The 13,571-nt window shown below is 34.2% G+C and overlaps 1 protein-coding gene across 1 annotated transcript in view; it reads right to left on the minus strand.

Moving 5' to 3' along the window:
• Positions 1 to 13,571, minus strand: part of ROCK1 (Rho associated coiled-coil containing protein kinase 1) — a 150,526-nt gene that overhangs the window by 106,607 nt on the left and 30,348 nt on the right. The window contains exon 2 of the mRNA XM_036823051.1: positions 9,826 to 9,907. Within this exon, the coding sequence (XP_036678946.1) occupies positions 9,826 to 9,907 (82 nt within the window). The remainder of the gene's footprint in view (positions 1 to 9,825; positions 9,908 to 13,571) is intronic.

The raw sequence follows: 13,571 nt of genomic DNA on the forward strand, positions 1-13,571 counted from the left end.
GAGAAATCTAGCCCATCCTTTAAGACTCAACTCAAATACCACTTTCTTTCTAGAGCCTTTCTTTACTCCAACATCTGTGTATCATTACTTTCTCTACAAGCTTCCACCACTATAAAGGTATGTATAAGTTACTACTTGCTTCTGTATTTCTCCCCACAAGATGGTAAAATCTACAGTTTTTAAGAAAAAAAGACCGTCTTATTTTTCATGTCTCTAGTGACTGGGCATTCAAAAAATATTTCAAGAATAAATGGTCTCATGCAGTGAGTTTATCATTTTCTCATACATATGGTCCCCATAACTCTAAATGGGGAAAGATTAGAGGGAAGAAGTTACTTTTGCTGTCTCAAGAACTTTTCACAAGTTTTGGCTCATCACAGGCTTTTGGCCTAACACAATTTTTACAGATTTGTACTACTCTTTTGCATTTATCCCTGGATATGTACTCACACTTGACAGAGTCATTCATATCCTTTCCAATCTGAGCTGAGAACTGCCTGTGCAATAACCCTGGTTTCTGTGGCTGCAGCCTTCTTATATTTACCCCTTTTTGAAATTTCCTCCTTCACTTGGAATCACTATTAATAGGATTTATCTTTTCAATAAATTTGATTAAATTTCCTAAGCTTGGAGCACACGCCAAATTATGGAATTTCTTTCCCTCTTTAATAGAAAGTCTTAGGCAGTGGTTCTCAACTGAGGGCAATTTAGACCCCCAGGGGACATTTGGCAAAGTCTTGAGACATTTTTGGTTGTCATAACTGGGGGAGGGGGCAGAGTATGCTACTGGCATCTAGAACGCAGAGGCCAGGGATGCTGCTAAACATCCTACAATGCAAAGGACAGACCCCCACATCAAAGAGTTATCTGACTCAAAAATGTCAACAGTGCTACTGCTGAGAAACCTTGATCTAAAGTGAAATGAATGCTTTGTCTCAAGGTCTCTGTCACATCCTAAATGCTAATCAATTTAGCATTTCTGGTCACAAACTGAGAACAGCAATTATTACTCTCATTACTTTCTCAATAATAAATCATTGGCAAAGCAAATTAAAATTTTATCAACAATTCTCTATGCTTTTATATAAACGGAGAGCTGATACATCATTAGCAATAGCTATTATGCTACTACTTTTGTAATTTGCATTAGGAAAGCTATAGTATGCTACCAAGAAATACCATTTGTTTTTTTAAAATTTTTTAACCACTTTTTAAAATCGGAATATAGTTAATTTACAATGTTGTGCTAGTTTCAGGTGTACAGCAAAGTGGTTTAGTTATACATATTCTTTTTCAGGTTCTTTTCCATTATACTTTATTAGAAGATACTGAACATAGTTCCCTGTTATACAGTAGATCCTTCTTGTTTATCCATTTTATATATAGTAGTATGTATATGTTAATCCCAAACTCCTAATCTATCTCCCCCCGCCCCACCTCCACTATCCACTTTGGTAATCATAAGTTTGTTTTCTGTGTCTGTGAGTCTATTTCTGTTTTGTAAATAAGTTCATTTGTATCTTTTTAGATTCCACATGTAAGTGATATCATATATTTGTCCTTCTCTGTCTGACTTACTTCACTTAATATGATAATCTCTAGGTCCATCCATGTTGCTGCAAAAGGCATTATTTCATTCTTTTTTATGGCTGAGTAATATTCCATTGTATGTATATACCACATCTTTATCCATTTATCTGTCGATGGACATTTAGGTTGCTTCCATGTCTTGGCTATTGTATGTAAATAGTGCTGCTATGTACATTGGGGCGCATGTATCTTTTTCTAATTACAGTCTTCTCTGGATATATGCCCAGGAGTAGGACTGCAGGATCATATGGTAACTCTATTTTTAGTTTTTTAAGGAACCTCCATACTGTTTTCCATAGTGGTTGCACCAATTTATATTCCCACCAACAGTGTACACCCTCTTTAGCATGTATTGTTTGTAGACTTTTTGATGATAGCCATTCTGACCAGTGTGAGGGGATACCTCATTGTAGTTTTGATTTGCATTTCTCTAATAATTAGCGATACTGAGTATCTTTTCATGTGCTCTTTGGCCCTCTGTATGTCTTCTTTGGAGAAATGTCTATTTAGGTCTTCTGCCCATTTATTGATTGGGTTGTTTGTTTTTTGATATTAAGTTGTATGAGCTGTTTGTATATTTTGGAAGTTAATCCCTTGTCAGTAGCATCGTTTGCAAATATTTTCTCCCAGTCTGTAGGTTTTTTTCATTTTGTTTATGCTTTCCTTTGCTGTGCAAAAGCTTTTAAGTTTAATTACGTCCCATTTGTTCACTTTTGTTTTTATTTCCATTAATCTAGGAGGAGAAAAATTAAAAAAAATAGTGCTGTGATTTACGTCAAAGAATGTTCTGCCTATGTTTTCCTCTAAGAGTTTTATAGTATCCGGTCTTACATTCAGGTATTTAATCCATTTTGAGTTTATTTCTGTATACAGCGTTAGAGAATGTTCTGCTGTCCAGTTTTCCCAGCACCGCTTATTGCAGACACTGTCTTTTCTCCATTGTATATTCTTGCCTCCTTTGTTGCAGACTAACTGACCATAAGTGTGTGGGTTTATTTCTGGGCTTTCTATACTGTTCCATTGATCTATGTCTGTTTTTGTGCCGGTACCATACTGTTTTGATTAGTATAGCTTTGTAGTATAGTCTGAAGTCAGGGAGCCTGATTCCTCCAGCTCCGTTCTTCTTTCTCAAGATTGTTTTGGCTATTCAGGGTCTTTTGTGTTTCTATACAAGTTTAAATATTTTTTGTTCCAGTTCTGCGAAAAATGCCATTGGTAATTTGATAGGGATTGTACTGAATCTATAGACTGCCTTGGGTAGTACGATCATTTTAACAATATTGATTTCTTCCAATCCAAGAACATGGTATATTTTTCCATCTGTTTGTGTGGTCTTCAATTTCTTTCATCAGTGTCTTATAGTTTTCAGAGTACAGGTCCTTTGCCTCCTTAGGTAGGCTTATTCATAATTATTTTATTCTTTTTCATGCAATGGTAAATGGGAGTGTTTCCTTAATTTCTCTTTCTGATATTTCACCGTGAGTGAATAGAAATACAACAGATTTCTGTATATTAGTTTTGTATCCAGCAACTTTAGTGAATTCATTGATGAACTCTAGTAGTTTTCTGAGAGCGTCTTTAGGAGTTTATATGCACAGCATCATGTCATTTACAAACAGTGACAGTTTTACTTCCTTTTTCCAATTTGGATTCCTTTTATCTCTTTTTCTTCTCTGAATGCTGTTGCTAGGACTTCCAAAACTATGTTGGACAGAAATGGCGAGAGTGGGTATCCTTGTCTTGTTCCTGGTCTTAGAAGAAATGCTTTCAGCTTTTCACCATTGAGTACAATGTTAGCCATGGACCTATCACATATGGCCTTTATCATGTTGAGGTACATTCCTTCTATGCCCTCTTTCGAAGAGTTTTTCTTATAAGTGGATGTTGAATTTTATAAAAAGCTTTTTCTGCATCTGTTGAGATGAACACCTGGTTTTTATTCTTCAATTTGTTAATGTGGTGTATTACACTGATTGATTTGCAGATATCGAAAAATCCTTGCATCCCTGGCATAAATCCCACTTGATCACAGTATATGATCCTTTTACTGTATTATTGGAGTCGGTTGGCTAGTACTTTGTTGAGCATTTTTACGTCTATGTTCATCAGTGATATTGGTCTGTAATTTTCATTTCTGTGGTATCTTTCTCTGGTTTTGGTCTCAGGCTGATGGTGGCCTCACAGAATGAGTTCAGAAGTGTTCCTTCCTCTGCAATTTTCTGGAATAGTTTCAGAAGGATAGGTGTTAACTCTTTTCTAAATGTTTGGTAGAATTCACCTGTGAAGCCATCTGGTTATGGACTTTTGTATGTTGGGAGTTGTTAAATTACTGATTAAATTTCAGTACTGGTAATTGGTCTGCTCATATTTTCTATTTCTTCCTGGTTCAGTCTTGGGAGATTGTACCTTTCTAAGAATTTGTCCATTTCTTCTAGGTTGTCCATTTTATTGGTGTATAGTTGCTCATAGTAGTCTCTTATGATCCTTTGTACTTCTGTGGTATTGGTTGTAACTTCTCCTTTTTCATTTCTGATTTTATTGATTTGGACCCACTCCCTTTTTTCCTTAATGAGTCTGGCTAAAGGTTTATCAACTTTGTTTATCTTCTCAAAGAACCAGCTTTTAGTTTCATTGACCTTTTCTACTGTTTTGTCTTTATTTCATTTATTTTTGCTCTGATCTTTATGTTTTTCATTCTACTAACTTCGAGTTTTGTTTATTCTTCTTTCTCTAGTTGCTTTAGGCATAAGGTTAGGTTGTTTATTTGAGATATTTCTTGTTTCCTGAGATAAGCTTGTATAGCTATAAACTTCCCTTGCTGGGTTTATTTTTTTAATCCAAACAAATGCTCTCTACCACATTTTTCCTTTCAGGTTCATGGATTTTTTTCATACATACAATGATCTCCATTACCTTCTTTTAGACTGGTAGTATCTGTTTAATAAGTATGCTTTCGTACTAACGTTAATTATGAATCTTGTACCCCCAAATCGCAGTGAAATTCACAATGGTTTACAAACGTATACAGTCAAAAATCACCGTTTCCACATCCCCCTCCTCCTCCTTCCAATGTGTACCTGCCCCACAACATGTTTCTTCCCACCAAGACAGTTTGATTTTATCTGGATACCTTTCTAACCCTTACTTTAAAAGTTCATCTTAAAATCTTTATCAGTTATGTGAGGCTGATAAACATTTTCTTTGTAGTCCTTACTATTTAGGTATCATAGACCAGAGTCCAGAAAAGCAAATCTTTATATTTAACTAGTTATTCAGTCAAAGGGTCACAGATTCTCTTTTCCCTTTCAGTGTCCATACATGCTTCAACACAAAAAGATGAAAATACAGTTTGTAATATAATTAGGCCTTAAGTTTAAAATATTTCAGGCTGCTATACCTTAAAGCTGCTATACTTTAGTGAGACTTGAGCTGAATTACTAAAGAAAAAGATTTTATTCCATATTCCAGGTGTTATTCTTAGATCACTACATTTGATACCTGTCAGCAAAAAGCAATGCAAAGCAAAACATTTACCTTCAGAAAAATAATTTTGATGTACCCACTAATGAAAGCTATAAAAATCCATATAAATGAATTTCAGCAACATGCAGAATACTATCCTATGAAAATCTATTATTCTGTGTGAAATATTACATAAATACAACTTCAGGGGTTGAAAGAGAATGTTATAATGTCATGTAAATGGGAACCATACAGTATGTACCCTTTTGTGCCTGGCCTTTTTTTTGGGGGGTGGGGGGCTTGCCTGGCTTTTTTCACTTACCACAGTGCTTTTGAGATTTATCAATGTTGTTGCACCTATCAGTAATTTACTCCTTTTTACTGCTGAGTATTCCATTATGTGGTGTACCACAATTTATTTACCCATTTAACAGCTGATGTGCATCTGGGCTGCTTCCAGTTTACAGCAATTGTAAATACAGGCTCCTTAAACATTCTCACATAGGTCTTTGTGCAGATACATACTTTCATTTCTCTTACATAAATACCCAGGAGTGGGATCCCTGGGTCATGTGATAAATGCATGTATAACTTTATAAGAAAAATGCCAAACTGTTTTCCAAAGCAGCTCACCGTTTTACAAACCAACCAGCAATGTGTCAGAGTTCAGCTGTTCCACATTTTCACATATACTTGATATCGTCAGTTTTTAAAATTTTAGTTATTCTAATAAATGTGTACTGATATTTCATTGTGGCCATAATTTGTAACTTCCTGATGACTAACCATGTTGAACAGCTCTTCATGTGTGTCTTTTATCGAGAAATGTCTATTCAGATCCTTTGCCCATTTTTAAATTGGGTTGTCTTTTTATTATTGAGTTTTAAGACTTTAGATATCAATCCTTTATCAAGTACAGTAAGTCCCCTACATATGAATGAGTTCCATTCCGAGAGCGTGTTCGTAAATCCAATTTGTTTGTAAGTCCAGCAAAGTTAGCCTAGGTACCTAACTAACACAATAGGCTATATAGTACTGTACTGTAATAGGTTTTTAATACTTTTCACACAAATAATACATAAAAAACAAATAAACACAGAAAATAAAGAAAACATTTTTAATCTTACAGTACAGTACCTTGAAAAGTACACAGTACCAGCTACATCACCACTGCTTTTACATTGGCTTCTGGACATCCTGGGCTTGAAATAAAGATACTGTACTACTGTACTCTATACAGTACTGTACAGTAAAGTACACAAAGCACAACCACTTGTAGAGGATGCACGCACGTGACAACGTACACCAGACCTGTGAACTAACTCATGTGATTGGACATGCAAACACACGTTCGCACGTTTCAAAGTTTGCAACTTGAAGGTTCATATGTAAGGGACTTATTGTATATGATTTGTTAATATTGTCTCCCATTCTGTGAGTCGCCTTTTCACTGTCTTTTTTTAAATTTATTTATTTTTGGCTGCATTGGGTGTTCGCTGCTGCATGCAGGCTTTCTCTAGTTGCGGCGAGCAGGGGCTACTCTTGGTTGCGGTGCACAGGCTTCTCATTGCAGTGGCTTCTCTTATTACAGAGCACGGGCTTCAGTAGTTGTGGCACACGAGCTTCAGCAGTTGTGGCTCACAGGCTCTATAGCGCAGGCTCAGTAGTTGTGGCGCACGGGCTTAGGTGCTCCGCGGCATGTGGGATCTTCCCAGACCAGGGTGCAAACCCATGTCCCCCGCATTGGCAGGCAGATTCTTAACCACTGCGCCACCAGGGAAGTCCCTCTTTCCACTGTCTTGATAGTATCCTTTGAAGCACAAAAGTTTTTAATTTTGATGATGCCCAATTTATTTATTTTTCTTTTCCTGCTTGTACTTTAGGTTTATATCTAAGAAACACTGGTCTAATCCACGGTCATGAAGATTTACGCCTATGTTTTTTTCTAAGCGTTTTACAATTTTACATTCTGAATTAATTTTGTATGTGGTGTGAAACAGAAGTCCAACTTCATTCTTTTGCATATGGCTATCCAGTTGTCTGAGCAATGTTCGTTGAAAAGATTATTTTTTCCCCTTTCACTTGTTTTGCAACCATATTCTCCCAGTCAGTGGTTTACCTGTTCATTTTCTTAGCAGTATCACCTGAAGAGAAAAAGTTTTGAATTTTGATAAAATCTAATCTATCTTTAAAAAAAAAAAAATGGTTTGTGCCATTTGCGTCCCATCTAAGAAATTCTTGCCTAACCAAAATCACAAATATTTTCTATGTCTTATTCTAGAACTATTACTAGTTTTAGCTCTCACATTTAGGTCTATGATCCATTTTAAGTTGATTTTTATATATACTGCAAAGTAAGGCTTGGGTACTGAATTACGTTGTCAACTTTGTTGAAAATCTACTGACTGCATATATATGGATCTATTTCTGTTCCACTTATCTGTATGTTTATTCTTTCATTTCATTATACTGCCTTGATCTTAAAATCCAATAGTGTTAGTCCTCCAACTTGGTTCTTACTTTCCAAAATTGTTTTGGCTATTCCAGACCCTTCACATTGCCTTATGAATTTTAGAATTAATGGTTACTTCATACAAAAAAGCCTGCTTAGGTTCTGAGAAGACATGGACTCCATAGATAAATTAATTTGGGGATTCCTGACATTTTAATACTGAATTATCTAATCTATCAACATTGAATATCTGGGTTTTTTTTTAAAGGTCTTCTTTCATTTCTCTCAGTATATTAAATTGTTTTCAGTATACAGGGCTTACACACATTTTGTCAAATTTATCCCTAAATTTTTCATGCTTTTGCTTCTACTGTAAGTGGTACTATATTTGCTATAATGTCAATTTAGAATTGCTTACTGCTAATATATAGAAATAAACTGTTTTTTGTATGTTAATCTTCTAGCTTGCAACCTCACTGATAAGTTCTTGAGGCTTTTTCTGTAGAATCTTGAGGATTTTCTATACAGAAAAATACAGTGTCTGAATAATTTTAAATTGTTCCTTTTTAATCTATATGATTTTTCTTTATTTTACACCTTACTGCACTGTCTAAAACTTCCAGGACAACACTGAATGAAGTAGTGGGAGAAGACATAGTTGTCTTTTCCCAATCTTAGGGGAAAAGCATTTAGTCATACACAATTAAATACAATCTGAACTACAGGTTTTTTGTGGATTCTCTTTATCAGGGTATGAAAGTTTCCTCCAGTTCCTAGTTTGCTGAGAGATATTTGTAAACCAAGAACGGATACTGATTTTTTTTCAAATGCTTTTTCTGCATCTACTAAGATGATATTATGGATTTTCTTTTTTAATATGTTAATATGCTAGATTACACTAATTGACTTTTGAACCTTAAACTAACTTTGCAATCCTGGTATAAACCCTACTTGGTCAAAATTTTTACCTAATGCTAGATATGATTTGCCAGAACTTTTAATATTATTCTCTGTACTTTTCTTCAATCTGAAAACTAGACTAAACTACACAGGTTTATCCGTTTAAAATAGTTTTCTTTAGCTTTATATACTTTCATTTCATTTTACTTATTTCTACTATGGTTACTGATGTTTCTATTTACAAAATACAATGTAAAGGCAAACTTAGTATTATGAAAGCAGCAATGTTGCATAGCAAAAACAGTAACAGATTTTTAAAAGCATGTGTTCCAATTCTTGCTACCCTACTTCACAAAATTACACACCCCCACTTTGTACTAATAAGCATTCATTCTTTTGCCTCCCATCAAATAAGAAGGGGTCAAGTTTCTCCATCTTTTTAGTTCTTCTGCTGTATTATTAAGTAGGAAGGTGAAGCAAATTAAACAGCAACAAAATTTTCCTGCAATTTCAATAAGATGTGAGAAATTAAGAAAAATTTTTTAAAAGTTTGCAGTTCAGAATCTGGCACTATATTCCAAAATAAAATTAAGGCTGAAAAAATAATTTTATAAAGGAGAGAAAAACAGAAACCAAAAAAATTGATAAGTAAAATTCTGAGCCAAGATTTCAAAGTGTAGAAATGATAAAAGAAATTAAATCTAAAGTTAAAAAGATTTGACTATTTAGAAAAATAAAACTTTTCTAACAAAACATATGTAACCAAAATTGAAAGATAACACTAAAATCAACCCAACCTAAATGTATCGATATGTATGGTTTAGGAACAGATTAAAAAAATGGAGTGGGGAGGATTTTATAAACCAAAATCTTATTAACAATTATTTAAGATAAAAAGATTGCAACTATCTTAATAAGTTCTCTAATCAAATTTTAAATGATAAATATCTAACATCAAAATCCAAAAAAGAGTTTTTATAAAAGAACATCTGTAAAACTTAAATATAAGCCCGCTTTCACGGAGAAAATTCTCATATCTCAGTGGTAGGAGGGCTTTTCATATGTAATTGATTCTCACCTGCAGGTATTAAAACATAATAGCTAATTCATTTATAAAAGAAAAACAGAGGATAAATATAATATTATTGAAATTCAATGTGCATGTATGTATATGCTTATTTTAACATATTTATTTTAGTCATTTACTTTTTATTCCCTTGTCTGCAAAATATTTTAGATTCTCCTGATAAGCTCCCAAACTGACAAAGTTTCTTTCCCATTTCCTACTCATTTGATGTAGGTACTATTGATGAAATAACCAGAGTAGATAGAAAGAAAAAAAGGGGGGGGGGGCTTGAATTATCTAAGTCAATATTTCATTATATATAGTCTGCCATTAACCTCCACAAAAAATTACTTACATCTGCTTAAAAAGTTGTCAATATTTTTGTTTTTTCTTAAGGCAGGAAAATCCAAATCATATACCAAAGCATCCAATCCATCCTAAACAAATAAACAAACAAACAAAGTTAGTTTTTTGGTTCACACTATGAACACTTTCCTTTTTTATGAGTAAAGAATAAAATATATGCTTTAACATTTAATTTGCCTTACTCTCATACATCTCGCATTCATTTAACATCTTCTACAAGGTTACATGAGTACTGGGAGAAGAGAAAATTTGTTTTTATTGCATACAGAGTTTTCACCTTCTAACTCTCCCAGGCAGAGGAGCAGCAAAATCACCGCAAATTGGCTACAAGTGACCTCAACTCGTGCCCTTTTCCCCCATATAAGGGAAGGAAATTTAACTTTTCACTTTCCCTTAACTACTGCATTTATTTATTTCACAGACACTCATAAAAAACAAATGGCCTATATTTTTGACTACAAATATTTTATAAGGTAGTATCAAATATTAGTTCCTAAAATGTGAAGTTTAGTATAAAATAAATTCTGCACTTGGATACATTTTTATGGTATGTTTTTTATAAATATATTGGGTTTTCACAACAGTTCTATTTCTTTCTTTGAAGCACTTTCTAAAGCAACTATTAGTAAAGGACAAATATGGGCTTTTACTTTTACAGGGATATTTAAATATTATCTAAGCAAGTGCAGGGCTATGTGAAGGTGTACCAATCAGTGTTGAAATGGGAATGCATCTATTCAGATTATACCTTGTCATGTGGTAGGAGCAGAGGAAACATTCAGATAATCCCAAGTAATCTTCATTTTATTTAACTGGGGAAATTTAGTTTGCTACAATAGAGCCCAAGAATAAAAACAGAAGCAGCAAAGGAAAACACACCTTCTGGAGACCATGTACAGTCATGTTCATAAGAGGTTGAAGGAGAAATCAAAGCCAGGGGATGTATACTTTGTATTAAGCCAAAGGTGTGCGTAACTCAGCTATTTTAGAATACTTAAAATATTTCCCTAGGAAACCAAAAAGCCCAGTCAAATCTTAATAGGTTTTAAAATATATCATTGCTTAGGCTGGAAACTGACCATGGAGAAGACGACTAGTAATACCAATGTTGTTGACTGCTTGAAGAGATCAACCCACCCTATCACTGGCTTTTCAGAATTCAGAGGTTTGTACAGATCTGAAGAAAAAGTTCCTCCACTAGAGAAAGTTCATCTATCCTTGAGATACATTTCTTAGAGTCTTATAAACCATTTGAATATTTCTGTTAATTATTTTTACAAAAAAGAGACAAGAACCTTTACTTGGTCTATTCTAAACTGAAAACCAATTAATAAATATATGAACTCACCATTTTCTAGGAAAAGGTAAATTAAATATATATATACACACCCATTTGACTAGGTTTTAAGTTCTTTGAGGCAGAAACCACAGTTAAATCTCATTTTCTCCCACAGCACCTAGCAAAATGTCCTGAACCAGTGTGCATAAAATGTACATTAAACCAATGATTTTTATGCTCCACAGCAAAGGCATTATATTTATTACTCAAGAAATAATACTTTCTTAGATTAGATACTAAGTTTCACTGCATCGTGTCACTCCAAAAAATTATACAGATTATAGAGTAGTACAAATAATTTTAGCTACACAATTTTAGGCCGAATTTTGATAAAGTCATCTGGGAAATGCAAGTAGGCATAATGCAATAAAATCAACATATTATTATATCTTATAAAAACTATTATTTTAAGAGCTCTTAGTACATATCTACTTCCAAAGACACTTCCCAGTTTTAAAAGGTTCAGGACACCTAAATTTGTAACAGCTTATATTGTTTTCTAGTATCAAATAAAACATTAAAAAGTGAGGGAAATGTGTATTAAATTTTACTTACAACACGCTCTCTTCAGTAAATATACTGAAAACAACTGCCTCCAATTTTATTCCAAATAAGTTTTTAAATTACTAAATGTTAGACAGAAAAGAACCTCAAAAAATAACGTGTTTAACCACCTCATTTCACAGCTAAGGCAAATAACAATCAGAAATATTAACTGACTTGTCCAATGCCACACAGCTAGTTAGTAAGCTGTGTTATAATCAAAATATGAACTTAGTCTAGTAGCTACAGAAATAACATGACCATGATAAAAACATGATTTTAAAATCCTGAATCTCTTTAAAATGAAGTTAAGAATTGAGAATAAACATGTATATTTAAATCCAAGATGTACTGTTCAAAAATTAATAGAAAATCACAAGTCATTCTTCTAATTAAAACTAGAAAGTACACTGGTTAGGACTCAAACCTAGTGTTCTGGCTGAAAATACTACGTTTTCCCTAATACACCACTATTACCTCTTTTGCATGACCTTCCCTAAACTACCTATTAAATCTAACAGTTCTCCTTGTATTAGAGTTATTTTTTACTTTAATCTTCACAGCTAATTTCAGATGCTGTGAGTAAGCTAAGCCCCAGAACTGAGCAACACGTTTTACTCACAGCATGGCAGGCACTGTTGGCTCTCCTACCTCAACAATTATTTCCCCCTTCTACCTTCCTCATTCAACTTTGATTTCGTTTGGGCTACCCACCCTCCTCCATGAGACTACGAGCATCCAAGAAGGGAGAAACCTTCCCCAACTCCAGGAGGTCACTTCTGATTAGTCTAATCTAAGCTAAACATGGAGGCCTATTACTCTTGCCAGTGTTCAGCTTAAGTACAGGAACATGGTAATAATCTGACACATGTAACATGTGGAAAAAACCTACAGAAAGGTTTCTGGGGAAAGTTTCTTCTCTCTTGAAAGAGATACACATCAGACATAGTCTCTCCTTTCATGAGAAACTGTCATATCTGTATGTGACACCTTAAACAACAGTAGCCACCTTGGGGCCTCAAGGGGGGTTGGCAGGAGAAAAAGCCAAACACAATGAGGACAACAGAAACAAAAGATGGAAGGAACCTGGGTCTCTGATGATGTTTGTTGAATCACTGAATTAATCTACTCTGGAACCTATTCTTCCCATGCTTTCTCGAGATAATACTTTTTCCTTATGGCTTAACTCAGTTTACATTGGATCTTCTATCTCTTGTGACTAAAAGCATCCTGAAATACACAGTAAGAGTTCATTAAATGCCAATGAATCGATGTAGGAGCTATAGGACTTATTGCACTGAGAGGATCATCCATTCAAATAGTGAGACCAGGGGCAAGACGGGGCTGACAAAAAGTGTCACTCTTTGGTAAATGTTGTTTGTATAACTGCACAGCACTATGGGAGAAGAATGATTTTTGATTCATATTAATAATTAAGTGAATTCCAGATGTGTCAAAAGAATTCAACCATGAAAAAATAAAGCATTTTAAAGAAAAAAAATAAACATAGTATATTTACATATTACTGTTGGAAGGACAAGTCACATAACCTTCCCGAGCCTCAGTTTTCTCTTTTGTAAAATGGGGATAACTAACTACAACTCAGAAAGGATTTGTGAGAGTTAAATGAGTGAAGTGTATGAAGTGTTTGACCATTAAACAGTCCCACTTCCCACTCTTTCCTTTATTTCTCTAGCTGACATTTGAAAGTTCTACAAGTTTGTCTCACTACTGATAGAAATGACACAAACAGAAAACAGATATTTTAATCATGTGGTGATAAAACCTTAAGAGTAAATCTCAGGTCACAATGTTAAACTGTTCCCAATGTAGTAATCCCATATATAACTAAA

Source organism: Balaenoptera musculus, chromosome 14 (genome assembly GCF_009873245.2).
Source record: "Balaenoptera musculus isolate JJ_BM4_2016_0621 chromosome 14, mBalMus1.pri.v3, whole genome shotgun sequence".
NCBI lineage: Eukaryota > Metazoa > Chordata > Mammalia > Artiodactyla > Balaenopteridae > Balaenoptera > Balaenoptera musculus.